A 16,724-nucleotide genomic window follows, 5' to 3' on the forward strand; every position below is an offset into this window, starting at 1 on the left:
AAAAATGCATTAGCATTTTCCTACAACCAGCACATTAATAAAAAAAAGGAAAAACTGCATGAAATCACATTTCCTTCAAGGAAAACAAGGATCGATTTGATTTCATTTATGCAATGCATCCCTTCTCAGCATTTTACTTTGTTTTTGCACGAATGAACAGATTTCTTAGTGAAAGTTGAATAACATTCATCTAAAAGGCAGACTGGGATTGGTGAGGAAATAAAAAGACAAGAAGAACTGAGAGCTGAATAGAGAGGAGAGAAGAAAGCAAGAGCAGAGAGGATATGAAGTTTCTGGTTCTCTGAGCGCTTCCTCATGTCAAATAAGCCTCATAGGAGAGTGGGGAAAAGGAGGCCACGTTCCCAGGCTTTTGAATTAAGTAAAGCACTTCCCTGCACACATGGTTAGACATATGTGCTCCCCTCACCCCACCCTCCTACACACAAATCCTTTACATACACAATTTGTGTGTCAAGGCTGCATGCTTCCCCTCCCAGACCAGATCAGTCCATTAGCAGAAACCTCAGTGCTGGAGGAAATAATGCCTGAACTTGATCCCGTAAAGAAATTATTGAGTGTACACATGATGGGCTGAGTGGAAGTTTTGTGTTTCTGTGGAGCTCAGCAGCTTCATGATTAGATCTTTGGATGTATTGTGTTTAGGATGGGAAAGTGTTCCCTTTGAAAGGAAGGGAGTGGGTCACATGAGGCATCCTCTCTGGGTATCACCCTAGGGCAAGGCTTATGCTATCATAGCATTTAGCTTTTGTTGCTGGGGCAATTGTTTCATCCAGCTGGTTCACAGTGGAAGGAACCCGAACAGACCCGAACAAATGATGAGTCATTCAGCAGAGCCCTGCAAGGCCAGTTCACGACTGCGGTTCAGATTTGTTAGGGCCTTTGTCTCTGTGATAAAAACTAAATGTCAAACACACTACCAAAGGCTACTAAAGCATTACATAAGTAGGCTATCAGCAAAGCTGCTTTCATGACAAATAACATACACACAAAGTGTATTAAACTACTTCATGCCTAACAAAGCTACGGCAGATATGATAGTGGTTGTAGAAGCTCAGGAATTTAGCTGTTTTGTTATCAAATATATAATGAAAAATGTCTCTGCTGGGACATAAAATGACATCTCACTAAATGATTAACTGCTTTGTGTATGTACCACACATGTCCCAGTGCAGCACACCATCAACTTGCTCTTATAAAAAAATAAACAAGCAATCATTAAAGATAATTTACAGTTTTCTCTCTCAACAACACTAAACAAAAAATACACTTTATTTGTGTATTATTCTTTGGCTTGTTTAATAAAGCAAAATTATAACAGTAGTTAATAAAGAGCAATCCAGCACATTGCACGATGTCTCCACAATCCTACTGCTAAGCATGATATGTGCTTAAATGTGAATAAACTGTCACCTTTCATTCAAAGTAATACCTTCAGAAGGATTTATCACATTCAAAAGTTAATGAACACATAAACAAATACATATAAAAAACTATAAATTAATCATTTATTCATTTAATTTAGCTCCCCTTTTATTGGCCTCAACAGAAAACACTTTAAAGCAAGCTTTCACATAGAGGTTGATCTCTTTGATTCTCATCTTCTACTTAAGCTACAATACGGAACAGGTAAATGTTTTGGTGTGATGAACTGAATTGTGTATCTTTATTTAGTGGATTAATAACTTAAGCAAAGTTTAAGTAGGATACTGGTTTTAGTTTCTATAAATCAATGCTCACTTTTTATCAAAAGAGACTGAAAAATGTCAGAAATATTTTGACATTATGCTCCAGTTATGATGCTCTACTATTTTTACATTCTTGGTTATTAATTTTCTGTTTTGTAAGTAAATAGTCAACATTTTAACATTTTATTTCCAAGAATCAGTTCTCCAAAGCAATGTATGCATACAGAACTATGCGATGAGAGGAATATGAAAAAAAAAGTTAGGCCAAGCAGGTCACATGATGACATTCAGGGTCTTATTCAACACTGTAATGCAGCCTTTTATTTCACAGCAAATCCCAAGGAATTATTTAGTTAAGTGTCACATGACTGAGATGTGCAGAAGGCATTCTGCTCAGGTACATCCAAATCAGCTTCATATTATGCTGATGAACTAGCTTGTAAAAAAAAAATATCTAAACCTCCTCTACAATAAAAGTCAGCTGAGGGAGAGAGAAGCATCCAGAAAGGCTTCCTGTGCAGCAGGAGTGCTAATTACACTGTTTTATGCATCCCTGGTTGGTGCTGTAGCTAATAAAGACATAAAGTCAGTGTGAGGGAGAATGTGAATACAGATGTTTTGTAAATAATCAAATTTTAATCACAGCAGAACAATGAAGGTCATATCTGACATCCAAATATCTACATTGGAGAAAGGACACTCAGCTTTTGAATTTGGTTCTAACCTGGACATGAGGAGAAGTAACTAAACCCAATAACCATGCAAAGTGCTACTTTTACCCCTCTTCTTCTGAGACTGACACAGTCCACACTTTGCTGTGACACACCACCACTCTTTTTTTCCAAGCAGGAAGAGAAATACCTAATTATGCACCCACACACACGATATCACGGTTGCTGTGCTTTGCATACACCTAAAATAAGGGGTAAGGGGTATTTTCAGTGAAGGGCAAGTTTGATATGGAAACAAGGACAGACAAACTCATACACAAATTGGTTGCAACATACGGATCCAGTTAGCTGTCTGTAATTATCACGTTCACCACAAGGACTGTAGCCTCCTGGGTTCACTGGGCATTTAGGGGCAAAGCCATCACTTTGTATAGTATGGGTGGAGGTGTATACATTTATTTACAGTACAGGGTTTGGGTGTGTGGGTCCAGCTGACACGAGGAAGAGGCCTGTCTGACTGGCTGGATTACAGACAGAGCCGTGCAGGCAGATCATTACCTCACTGCAGTCTTAAATCTAATTTAACCAGGACTTAACTCCCGCACAAGACCTCTAATCTGCTCCACGGGGGAAAGTACTGTTCACAGATGCAGGCAGGGAAGGAGGCCACGGGAACCAAAAGCAGCACGGGCCAACTTTATTACTGAGAGGAAGTGTGAAGTCAGGTCATTTGCAAGTGAGCAGATGACATACTGTTAGCCAGTTAAAAAAAAAGAACAAAAAGTGAGATGATGCCAAACTGCATGGGGCTGTAGTAAAACTACTGCATGCACAGTAACTAAATGCTGCTTATAAACTACATGGAATAGTCACACAGAGTCATTAGGTAATTACTACATGCCTCTTATTATTGTCATTCTGCCGTGCAGGTTAAATCTAATTCTCTATATGTACTTAACAGTGACCACACTAAAGTTCTGCCACACAGTGAAGTTGCGCAGCTTCAATCTATTATCTACAAGTCCCTAAAAGGAACCACTTCCTTGAAGAAAAATTTTGCTATTTTCAAAACTGAGCTCTACTTTCCCATCTTTCGGGGTATGAATAATTAATAAGAGCAGAAATCTTTGGTTTTTTCCTCAATTGTGAGGAAAAACACTGTTATGGCCAACTGAGCAATGGCCACAATGCAATCCAAGGGCAATTGTGTGTATCAAAGTAGAAGTGCATTCAAGTAAATGTGAAAAGCTACAAAAACGTAGGACATAAAGTGAATGAACTTTGCTACTTGGTGTCACCACTGTAAAGTTGTACCAACAGGAAAAAAAATCCATTAATATATTTTCTATTCTGCATAGTCCAATTCAGGTAGCAGGGAAGCTGGAGCCTATCATAGCAACTAGCAGGCGTGAGGCAGGGTACACACTGGACAGGTCGCTAGTCCATCGCAGGGCCAACAAAAGAGACAAACAATCATTCATGCTCACTTCCAGGGAGAATTTAGAGTGACTAGTTAACCTAACAAGCATGTCTTCGGGCGGTGGGAGGAAGCCAAAGAGAGAACCCATGCATACATGGGGAGAACATGCAAACTGCACACAGAAAGGCCACTGTTCCCCACAAGCAAAGGGTTGAACCAGTGACCTTCTTGCTGTGACGCTGTGGTGCTAACCACCAGACCACAGTGCAGCTAAGAAACAATCCAAGCTGAAAGGAAAAAAAAAAATCTACAAAAGGATAATTTGAAGAACTCTTCTTCAGGTGTTACTTTTATATTGGAAATGACTGGGACACCATATCATCCATAGCAGAATGTCACAATTTAAAAAAATGTTTCCACGTTACCTAATTTGTACTGTCTTCAAAATGTGCAGAAAAACCACGATTGAGTTTAAAATCTATATCTGCATTAGTCGAAATTTTTCAGATTTTCACAATTTCCATTCACCTCATATTGTTCTAATCTAAATACTTATAAAAAACATCAGTGGAAACTGACTATTAGAACTAACATCACCCCACTTCGTTGATGGTGCATCATAGGGGTCCTAATCTGATGCAAAATGTGTTCAGACGGTTATGCTTATGATTAGTGAAAACAAGACATTATCCCTGGCCACATAATGCAGTGTTGTTCTAAGCTGAATGTTGATCTCACCTACTGTGATTTGACCAGTTTAAAATTTAACATTGGGTGGGATTTAATATTGGTGTAGTTAGTTTATAGTTTGGATTGGGTGGGTTAAATGATACAAGTTAAAAATGGTAATATGACCATTTTTTTACATCTTACTTAGCAAATAGGGCAACTTGTCATTGAGTTTCAGTTATTATCAAGGTACATTAGGCACCTGCAGGTTGATCCACTGCAACCTACTGTTGATAAAATAACAAAAGCCTACTTTACTTTACAAAGACTTGGCCAGTTGTAAAATCAGAATAACAAATTAGAAAATGTAAGATAAATCAGCAGTTTCTCTGATACACTGAGTGCACACAACCACAACTCCATTCAAATTTAGCCATTAACCCAAATCAAATCAAAGTGGGTTTTCAATGTTTGATTTTGAGACTGGGAAGCCACACTTCGGACTCCAGGACGATCAGCACCGGCTCCCCGCAAGGCTGTGTTCTTTCTCCCCTGCTCTTCTCTCTGTACACGAACAGTTGCACCTCCAGTCACCAGTCTGTCAAGCTCCTGAAGTTTGCAGACGACACCACCCTCATTGGACTCATCTCTGGTGGGGATGAGTCTGCTTATAGATGGGAGATTGACCGTCTGATGGCTTGGTGCAGAGAGAACAGCCTGGAGCTCAATGCTTCCAAAACAGTAGAGATGATTACGGACTTCAGGAAGAGCACAGCCCCCCCCCTCCCCTGTCATCCTGCGTGGCTCCCCAGTGGACACTGTGGAGTCCTTCCGCTTCCTGGGCACCATCATCTCCCAGGACCTCAGATGGGAGCTGAACATCAGCTCCCTCATCAAGAAGGCTCAGCAGAGGATGTACTTCCTGAGGCAGCTGAAGAAGTTCAATCTACCACGGACAATGCTGGTCCACTTCTACACTGCCATCGTGGAGTCCATCCTCACCTCCTCCATCACCGTCTGGTACGCTGCTTCCTCTGCCAAGGACAGGTGCAGACTGCAGCGTATCATACGTTCTGCAGAAAAGGTGATTGGCTGCAGCCTTCCTTCTCTCCCAGAACTCTACTCCTCCAGAACCCTGAGGAGAGCAGGGAGGATAGCAGCTGACCCCTCCCACCCTGGACACCATCTGTTTGATCCTCTCCCCTCTGGCCGGAGGCTGCGGTCTATCAGAACCAGAACCTCCCGCCACAAAAACAGTTTCTTCCCCTCTGCCATCAGGCTTTGGAACTCACCTAAAGACTTACCTGACTGACAACGCATTAACACACTCCCCCTTCATTGGTCACTTCAATTTGTACATTTTTATTTTTATACTACAGACTGCACATTTCATTTAATGTAAATACACTACTTTACTCTTATTTATTTTTATGTACATAATTTTTATTTCCACTCTTATATAGTTTTTCAGTCTTAATGTTATATGTTCAGTTGGCTTGTTCATATCTTTATGGTTCATATTTATCTATTTATATGTAGGCACCGTCAAATCACAACAAATTCCTTGTAATGAAAGTTACTTGGCAATAAATCTGATTCTGATTCTGATTCTGCAGGTTGCAGTCAGGTATTCCTAAAACGTGTACTTTAACTTGGATGAGGACCACTGCTCCTTGAACTACATTGTATTGTTGTTGCTGGATGTGGTGTTCTCACTCAGTGATGGACCAATATCAAAAATATGTGTACATGGGGTCAGTGTTAAAAAAAATATCAGAATTTAAAAGCTAAAGGGAGAGAAGTTTCCATGTGAAGTAAACAACACTGATTACATGCCTGTAGTAAAGGAAGCACACTATAGGTCATGGGTTGTTAACAGCAAACAGCTCTGTTGAAAGCTGGATATACTGTATATCATGGACAGCTATTTTCTCAACAAAACCAATGTTTGTATTTCTGTTTTTTGCAGGAACAAGAGAATTTCTATGTAGACTATACTTACTGATTATCTCTGCAAGATACTGAATATGCCTTCACATTTACAACTTAAAAGACTTATGATCTTTATTCCACGAATGCATTAAAGTTCCACTTACAGCTAAGACAAGACCATTGTGTGCGGCACACAGGAGATTCACATAATCCAAACGCTACAGTGACATCAAAGCTAAAACATCCCTGATCCTGCATGTTATCCAGAGCGTGCCCACTAGACATCAGTATGTTTATCTAACCCCTACTGCTCTCCCCTTATACTCTGCGGTCGTACAGAAATAGTATAGAATTGATGGCGATTAAGCCTCAAATGACGGAGAAAGATGGAGCGCAGTGCTGCAGTTGTAAAGGCATTAATGCAGAGCAAGTGTTCATGTTGTGTGAAAAAAAAAGCTGTTTCATGTCATGCTGTATCTGTCTGGGGTGCATCTACATTTGATTTGCATAAAAACTATTAATTTAACTGCAATTCATGCATAACAAATTTTCTTGCTCTTGTGATTTTTTTTCAGTGCATGCACTATAATTTCTGCGATGAATGTAAATAGTTGCATGCAGTGCAACGTGTAGAGGAGTTCAGTTAATTACAAAAGGCTATTCAAAATATATAAACATAAAATTAATGTTAAAATTATTATTCATTTCCTGAAAATGTATTTTAATATATTAAAAAAGATTCACCATCTAACTATTTGGCTACTGAAGCTACCACTGAAAAATAAGATTAAAGTAATGATGCTTCAGGTTTAAACACCTGGCAGGTCTGTTTAACACTGTGAGTCAGATCAGTTTTAAAGGATTATATTTACTCATCATTGGTCTTTTTTTTAACAAATCAACACACCCTTTGTTTCTCTTCCTCATTTCATTCATGATAGCAACACCCAACAGACTTATATGATCGTACAGTTCTCATTTGAGACAACAGCAGCAGCCTCTTTCTCTTCATGTCTTCTCTCTATTTTCCATCCTGCCAGAGTAAACACAGGAAGAAAAAGAGTATGGCACTGGCTTGAAAGGCTGCTGATTTAGCCAGAAGCTATGCTGTGCTTAATACATGTGTGAATTAAACATGTATGGACGTCTTACAGAGCCCTGCTATTCAGAGATGCTCTATATGAGGCTGCAAAGTGTTCAGAGAGAGCGAAAAAAGATGCTTTAGAGTTACACAGAGGGCTGCATCTCTGGCTGTAACTGAAAAGATGCAACCACACAAGAGAAAACAAAGAAAAGGATCATCAAAAAAATAATCCACATCAAAACTTCTGATGCTTCAGCATTACTTTTATAAGGAATATAATGGCAAAATATTCATGCACATTGTAACAAATCCTATATAATCTCAATTCTGCTTCTATAAAGCAGCTTGTTGAAGCCAGATTAAGATTACAGATTAGTATTTTAGCTCTGACTAAAATACAGCCAGGAAATATATGTCCATCTGTGCTGCTGTAATATCAAAATGCATTCTTAGTACACAATAATCAACCATACTGACCAAAGACATCAAGTCTGCATACTATGAATTTACTTCATTATGCATCCAGAATGTTTTCGTTCTGATTAAACTGCATTTAACTCCACTTTTCTCTAACATAGACTGGAAGAGGAAATTATCGAACTAATGCTCACACACTGTCAAACAAAGTGTCAGTACAAACCTGGCAGCGATGTGGCTGTAAAACAACCCTGAGTCACTCACACTCTGAGGAAGGCAGTAACGCAACACTTGGAACCGATGTATGTCCATTTTGGTGAACAGGAAAACTGCTGCAATAGCGAAAATAGTCTTTTACACAAACACCCTCTTGTGCTGATGTTTTACCTTTAAACTAAAACTCATAAACGTGGTTTAATCCTCTAGATGAACACGAGAAATTACAAACATCCATTTAAAATTTGAAGGAGACCAAAACGATGCCACAGTGATGATTTCTTGGACTGTTGCATCCAGAATGCGATCGATGATCCATCCATGCAGCAACAAAGACATGACTGACAAACAGACGGGCAGAGATGAAGTCATTGACCAGCCAGTTGTCTCACTGCATAACAGATGAGCATGCGTGTGTGTCATTGAACCTCTGCGCTATTGTTGTACTGTGAACCCAAGGGAGATTACCTCATATCCCTCCCAAACAATCCCCTTCCCAATCCACAAACAGTATAGTTTGTGAGTGTGTTGGGGGTGTAGCAGGGTTCTCTGTTATCTCACCAGCCCCTCCTCTTGCACAGCCTGCTGTTGCCATAGCCACCCAGTATTAAGCAGAGCCTAAATGAACAACCAGTGGTCCAGTTACTATTGATTGGGATGCCCTCACCCTCAGAGGATGGATGTAATGGGTGAGTATCCACCAGAACAGCACACATTAACTCGAGGATGGATGTGTAGTAACTGTCCATTAACAACCACAGAGTGACTGACTGAATTTGCCATAATGGGAGAAGAGCAAAGGGAAGTGGAGCCTTTTGGAAGTCATTAACTTCATCATTGACTGGGGGAATTTACTTAGAGAGTAATCCTGATGTAAAACTAAAGCAGATACAAAGAGCAGCCGGGCCAGTATATCCACTGACATTCATCTGACCCTCAGGAAAGAACATCAATATTCCTCACTATTCACTAACTTCATGCAGCACCATCAGTTCCAAATTTCAATTAGTTCATGACTACAAACGGGTGACATCCCTCATCCACATGCTCTGTGACTAACATGATCATGCTAACCAGCTAAGATTGTGTAGATCCAATGCAATCCTGGATTTATCAGAGGAGACACTGGCCTCTTTATGCTTCCAAAAATCACAGATTCATATAATCTCAACTTTTCTAAGATCATGGACTGGGACAAAAGACAGCTGTTCAAATTTGTCCCTCACAAATATAGTTATGCTATGCTTATTCAACATAGAAATGTTGTGATTTTATTTATTTATTGTTTCTAGACACAGGAAAACATTTTACTGTGTGACTTGTCTGCATGGATTCATATGAAAATAATGCATATGAATCCAATAATAAATACACTTGAAATAGCAGCAAATTTCCCCCAAATATCAACGTTAATGTTTATTTATCATGAGGGAATTCTTACAAATTTAGCACAAATGTTCAGTTGGACTTTTTGGGTGAACTGATTAGAATATAAAGTCAAGATTTCTTTGAACTGATAAAAAAACAGGTTTTTGATGTAACTTATTCTGTGTGGAGAAGAACATGCACACTGCACGCTTTAAGTCTTTCTGAGTGCATGGACTCAAGTCTACCCATCAACCTGTCCAGTTAATAGAAACTACACACATTTATTCATTTAGTTTTAAACTGGAAGATTTTAATACTCTCTGCAAAGGATTGGTTTGAGCAGGGATTGCCTTTGTTCTTGCAACTTTTGATAATCCTGACAAAGTTTCACACAAATGTCTTATAGGATCAAACAATAAGCAGATTAAATTTTATATGCAAAGGCCAAGTCTAAGCTGCACACAATTGTAGTGCAGGAACTCCAGTTTTCTTCTTATTTAGCTGGTTTGGGGATATTCTGGTAGTTAAAAAAAAGTAATTTAATGTGCCACAGGTCACATAACCACAAAGTTCCACCTGGAAACGTCTGTTGCATGTTAGCCCAATATATACCTTTGTCTTAACTTTAGACCCTCACTGACAACAGTCTAATAAAAAGGTCTGAAAACATTACAGTTTAATGTCTCTCTAAATCTCTGTCTACAAACATCAAACACACACACACCTTGGAACGAAAAATATTACTCTTTGAACTTTTTGACCTCAGTGATCTCCCAACAGGCGCCAGCTGATCTTATGCACCACACTGACAGCAAACCACACTAATGACACCAGTCACACCGGCCCAGGTTGTGACAGGACAAGCCTCATCAGATAATGCTTCTTCTGATTGGTTAAATGAGGGTCACATCCAGCAGGAACTGTTTGAACAGGAGTATCAGCAGGTCAATTTTAATTTGCTTTTTAGGGACTCAAAGCATCACTGCTGGCTTGCTTCTTGCTCAGAGTGCCCAGCCGGACTGCAGGACATTTCTGTGGCAGGCCAGGCAAATGTTAACAAGCTCGATTTGTGACAGACGAGGCTTAAAATGCCCTGAGGAGAGGACACAGCCTGATCGACATTTATAAATAATAACAGGGGGGAGTGATCAAAGGCAAATCATCATTGAGAGTCAAACATGATTCTCAAATTTTTCCCCATATCATAATTATCGCTAAGACATTCAGTTAAGAAATTAAGAAAAACTATAGTGCAGGGTGTAAAATGTAAACAAAACGACACATTTAACTAATAACTTTTGCAAATAATGTCTTGAACATTCATACTAACTTATCATATATAATATTTTTAGTACCATTTGTCAATGTAATATTAATACCACTGCAAAAATGGGACAGGGACAATAAAAGTTGTAAAGTTGTATAATGCTTAAACAGAGGCCTTTTGGAAAATTGCTCAACTTATTGAGTCACTTGGAAGAAAATAACATGAAAGGAGATGAAGAGTATCAAAGGCATCAAAAGCTAAGTCTTTCAGAAGTTAAGATGGGGAAGAGTTAATCGCTCTGTGAAAGGCTTTGTGAGCAAGCTGGGGATTGTATTAATGCTAAATATCTTTAAAACATTCAGAGAATCAAGAGGGATTTTGGTAAACAAGGGAGAAAAAATGAGAGCCAATGATGAATGTTGGTTATCTTCAAACCCTCAGTCAGACTGACCAAAAACAATTGTGATTTTGTGGAGAAAAATCACTGCATTGACTCAGAAACACTTCTATAAACTGCATTCAGTAAACAGATACTACTACAGCATGGCTCTCTGGTAAAAGAGCCTAGGTACCAAACTGGACCGCCTGCAGTCCATAGCTGTCATTTGGTGCATTACAAAATATAAAATACAACAAAAAGAGACCCGGAGTTGAGAAATCGGATATCAAGAAAGAATGAGAAAACATTTTGCTTTGAAAACAACAGGAGTAGCTCACCTCAGTTCCTAAACGCTTTGTAAGTAGAAGTGATGCAACACCATGGTAATTAAGTTTCTGTCCTGACTTATTTGAGACATGTTGCTGAAATTTAACGCAAAGTTTGCATACAACATATGTTATCTTTGTAAAATTTACTATTTTCAGTTGGTTATAATTTAAATAATTTACAATATTGACATTCTGTTAAATTATATTTATCCTGAAATCCCAATTCCTTTGGAAACTGGGTTGTATGCTAGAGAAAAACTTCCTCATGGTGTTGTATAAGACAAGCTGAACTTGATTTATCAGACACATCAAGAAATATTCTACATATTTTGAGATTTACACTCCACTCTTACTAAAAAATTTTAAATATTTTTTGTTAGTATGCACATACAAAGAACATACATGTGTTGTATAAATGTTATTTCCCAGGTTATTTTATTTTTTTTATAATTTAATTTTATTCTATTTGAGTTTATTCTATTTGACTAAAAACAAATCAGAAATAGAGTACGAAGGTTTTTTTTCTACCATTACTTTCTACGAATATACGAATATCTTAATCTAAAACAGATGTCTGCATTCTTGTATAAATATCTGTTATCTTAAACTAGAAGCGGTAATAAAACACTTTGATCAAAGGCTGATCAGGAATAAGTCTCCATAAAAGGGCATCTATACCAAGCAACAGGGTAAAATCAGCACATGGAGCCCTCAAATGACATCACTTATTTATTACAAGGCTAGTTAAATGCCAGTTAGGCCTCAGGCTAACTGTCATGGATATGAAAAGTGTAATATGGATAATGGATAGCAACCCCCTCATCTCAGCTACCCTTCCCCCACCTCCTTCTCCTTAGCCTACCTTCTTCAGTGCCATCCTGTTCTTATTGTGTCACTAATCCTGATCCTTAAAGGGAACTGCCACTCCAGTGTGGAGAAAAATACAGACCTTGGAGACCTTCTATTTGCTTTTAAAGCCAATGTCGTCACCTAGAGGATGTCTTTTTATCATATAAACAATTCAATCTATATGACCTTGTTATGAATAGTATCATGTGCTGTATTTTGCAATAGATTACTAGAGCTCATGTGGTCAAGCCTAAACCACTGATGTTATCCTTCTACCCTACTCTGCTCCACATCTGTATTTGAGCTCAAACAAATCACCATGACCAGCTGTAATCTGCCAGGGCCATATTATGTGCAAGCCTCTATCTGTATATCATCTGGCTTTTGACAGTCCCACTCTTTCAGCCATTCAGAGATTACAGCTCTCTATCTCTTTTTTCGTGTCTTTCCTTCTAACACATACATGATGCAGTGAGTCAGATCAGTACAGCGAACGAGCAAGAGCAGCTGAGCAGAAGCACAGACAAGGCAGCAAAAAAATGGCTCTTTCTTCCCAGGAAAAGACTAAACCAAGCCAATCAAAATCAAACCTCTCTGCTAACAGCTGGCTACAAAGAAAACACAGGCAGAGGGCTGGAAAGGAGGACACAGACGAGACAAAGTCAGCAAGTCTAAAAGATTTTCTTCTCTAGTTTTCCCAGCTTTCTCGTCAGCTTCAGCCAGCCGTATGTAAAGCTTGAGAAGCAAAGGTAACGATACAGAAATATGGGGAAATAGAATTTTCTCACTGTCAAACCGTCCTACAAATGCTTATTCGAGAAGCAAAAGATTATGCAGTCTGAAAGCTGAGCCAGGCTTTAAACAGAAACACTTGAGTGCAAAGCGGCAACATCATTATCGCCCAACCCAAAGCCAATTTAAGTTTTAGTTACACAGCTCTGAAAGCAAAGCAGAAACAAAAAGAGGCACACAAAGATGTGACGATGAAGAGTCATGTGGCCTTACCCGAAATCATCCAGAGAATACATGTCGCTGGAGGAGAGAGCACAGTCCTCTACCACAGGATGAGAGGAGGTAGATTACGAAGGACAGGGGGAAGTGTCAGGCTGAGAAAAGACGGAGCTACACATGCTGTCCAATGCTGCTGCAGCACGCTCAATCTTTCCCCCTCTTCATATCCTCTGAAAAAGTTTTTTTTAATTCACTACACCAGCAAAGTCTGACACACAGAGAGTAGGAGGGAAAGAGCAAGCGAGGGAGATGAGGAGTGTTGGGAATGCAAGAAAGGGAGAGGGGGGGAGAACATGTGACCACTACAGACCAGTCACCTCTCTCTGCTTCAAGGATTGGACTGCTGCCTTCCAACCACCAAGGAATCGTTTCCACAGGACAAAATTACATGTTAGTTCTTGTAGAAAACAAGAGAGCTTTTACACTACTTTCTAATCCATGAAATCCTCAAAAAATAGCTTTAAATAGACTATACAGGGTTTAAAAAGCTGCATGTTAGATGTCCGATTAAGTACAGAGAAAGAAATAACAGCAACAAACAGGATCATTTATTCGGCTTATGTTCCATAGAAAGAAATACTATTCCCACTCCCTCCAGAAACATGTGCAATGATTAGTTTTAACAGCAAATGTTTCACTAATCTTGCAGGATATATATTGCTTTGTCAGATTTTATTCTCAACCAGGAGTCCATCTTGTTAAAGCAGCAATAGACTATTGAGCTTCTTTGCCACTGTCGAGGTGTGGGAAGCAAACAGAGAGCAATCAAAAAGATTGGAGGGCTTTTGAAGTTAAAACATGGCAAAAAAGTGCAGCTTAGAGCTGAGAAGGTCAGAAAATACAAAACATGTTAAAAAACAGAACTTACAGCAGAAGATAATGTGGATCAGATTTATTGGCTGAATCATGATTAGGTAGCAAAATTTAGAATATATCCAGATAAAAAAATGCAAATGACCTAATTTGTATATTTTAAATATTTTAACTAAATCTCAAATGATGTTGAGTAACAATAAAAAAAAAAGGTTTCAGAGAGGAAAATAAAAAGCACAAGTACCTGAGTGTCGTCAAATAATACTTGCCTGCCTCTAAATGTATGTTGCAGTTTCTTGTCTTCAGGCTCTTTTTTGCTGGAGTCCTTTTTTGCAATCTCTACGTTTCAGTACTTTCTGAACGTTTTCATTGGGATTTATCATAAAACTTATTGCTGGGCAGTTTTTAAAGAGCTAATATTCACCATTTTAACTTTTTGTACTGTATACTTTAGTTTGTCAGTCTCAAAGTCTTAAAACCTTAAGTTCATATCTAGTTTTCAGACACTGAGAAACATTTTACTCTGATATCCTTTGGTAATATTTTCGTTACTTTGATACAATTAATGCATCCAAGCAGAGGCATTAAAGCAGCTCCACATAATGACAGAACCTCCATTATATGTGACTGAAAGTTGTTCCTTATGAGGAAAATTACATTGTCTACAGACAAACTATTGCACTACATGTTTAAAAAGCTTTGCTGTAGTTTCTTCTGTCCATTGAGCAGGAAAACTTTGAATTTTTTAACCAGGTGTTCACCTCTGCTTTGTCTCAGAGACCCTGTGTTATTCAGGTACGATATGGGATAAAAGGAACTGTTTATCTTTAGATGTCTTGATTGGTATTTTTTTTTCTAGAAAACAACCTTCATACAAAGTTTTACAGCCCTTTTTGTATGTAAACTGTACATATTTGGCAGTGTGTCTGCAGCCAAGTTGTGTAAATGTGAACGGAGGAAGGAAAAGCTTGAAAACGAACTCACACAGCAGAGGTTTAAACTGGGTTACACTGTCGCAAGCTCCATTAAAAAAACCTGGGGAGTGAAATCTGATGGAGAAAATGCCTCGCTGGGCTGTAAATGTTTCTCACAGCGTGTGGTGATCTGATACCTCTGTCTTGTCTGACCTCCATCATGTCAAAGGACATATGATGCAGATTTGTCATCAAGCCTTGTTATTGTGTAAGTGATCTGATAGAAAATAAGCAGATTAAATAACATTTTAATCATTTATCATGTGTTTATGAGTAAATCCAGTTCTTTACTCAATGTTTAATATTTGATATATTTATTGTTAAATTAATACTAGCCTCTATTTAGCATGTTTATATTTTCAATATGAAGTGCTGGAAAAATAAGCTTTTGATGATGCCACTAATAGCCATTAAAAAGCCATTTTCCTGTCCTTTAAGCTTGAACTGTTATCAATGAATTTGAGGCTTTATCATTAATATGTATGTCTGTCAGTGAAAAGGTGGATGAAGAGTTTTGACCGCATCAGTGCTGGCTCACGTGGTGCTGCTCACTGGTCAGTTCAGAGGGCATCAGCAGCAGCATCCTGCATTACTACACATAACTCAGCATTTTATCTACCAATGGCTGCACTCCCCTTGTTCTACCTTTCCTACAATGAGTCACCACAACAGGCACTCCAGAAATCATCCTGCGTTAATGGCACAGGACAGATGCCTCGTTGTTTTCCCTCCTCCACTGTTTCCGCTCACGTGTTTTATCTCTTTCTCACAAACACACATGCAGATATCCTCGAGCAAACCCTATCAACCAAACAAATGACAGCAGCAGGTTTCACAAGAGAGGAAAAAAAACTCACATAATGGACCCACTACCATTAACTGAATAAAAATATGCATGCACACTTATGTGCACGTGCAAGGATGTGATTCTGCACATGCATAAATGCATGTGCACTATTACACAAATGCTGCAATAGAAGCGGTGAGGCAGAGCAAATGTTTTCATTGAATGTAGTTCTTTTTCTGTACTCTGCAAAAAAGAGAGCCATGCAGGTCTTCTTTTTGCTGCTTTGTGGAGATTTAAGACTTCCCTTCTGGGCTTGAGTCAAAGAACAGATCTGCCTCTGGCGAAAATAAACACACAGGATGGGACACAAGTAGCTGATCTTTACAGAAAGACAGGAAACGGCGTACTCATCCAGCTGTACTGTACCATATGAGTCTTACATCTTTACTGTCTGAGAGTGAAACACTTCAGCTAAGGGCTTTGAGTTTGGTGAGGTTGCAGGAGAGGAATGAATTATTTGGATTAGGATATGTTATGTGGCAGCATCTGTGGTTTTTGCTCTCTCTCTCGTTCTTTCTTCTTTTAAACACCATTTCGATTTTACCTCCTCTTTCTCTTATTTTTCTCTCTGAAGGCAAAAACACAACTGCAGAGCCAGACAGTCTCTCACATACAAGCAGCCAAAAGCTGGAAGCTAGAGTGTAGGGAGAGTGAGAGGGTGCACTGTTTCTGAGGAGAGCTGTCAGAGTAAATCTGAAGCCATAAAACAGAATGGTGCAGGCAGCAGCTACGAAGACATGGAGGAGTCAAACTACTGGCAGTAGGGAGAAAC

At 39.0% G+C, this 16,724-nt stretch overlaps 1 protein-coding gene across 4 annotated transcripts in view; it reads right to left on the minus strand.

Annotated features, from left to right (window-relative positions):
• The window catches only part of evla (Enah/Vasp-like a), a 37,366-nt gene that overhangs the window by 19,393 nt on the left and 1,249 nt on the right, over nucleotides 1-16,724 (minus strand). For 2 of the 4 annotated variants that reach the window (XM_041972561.1, XM_041972559.1), the window contains exon 1: nucleotides 13,313-13,539. The exons of 1 other annotated variant lie outside the window; for it this stretch is intronic. In XM_041972561.1, the coding sequence (XP_041828495.1) occupies nucleotides 13,313-13,335 (23 nt within the window). In that variant the 5' untranslated portion in view covers nucleotides 13,336-13,539. Of the gene's footprint in view, nucleotides 1-13,312; nucleotides 13,540-16,724 lie in introns of those variants that run through there. One more of the 4 variants, XM_041972562.1, reaches the window with a different exon arrangement.

Source organism: Melanotaenia boesemani, chromosome 20 (genome assembly GCF_017639745.1).
Source record: "Melanotaenia boesemani isolate fMelBoe1 chromosome 20, fMelBoe1.pri, whole genome shotgun sequence".
In the NCBI taxonomy this organism is placed as follows: Eukaryota; Metazoa; Chordata; class Actinopteri; order Atheriniformes; family Melanotaeniidae; genus Melanotaenia; species Melanotaenia boesemani.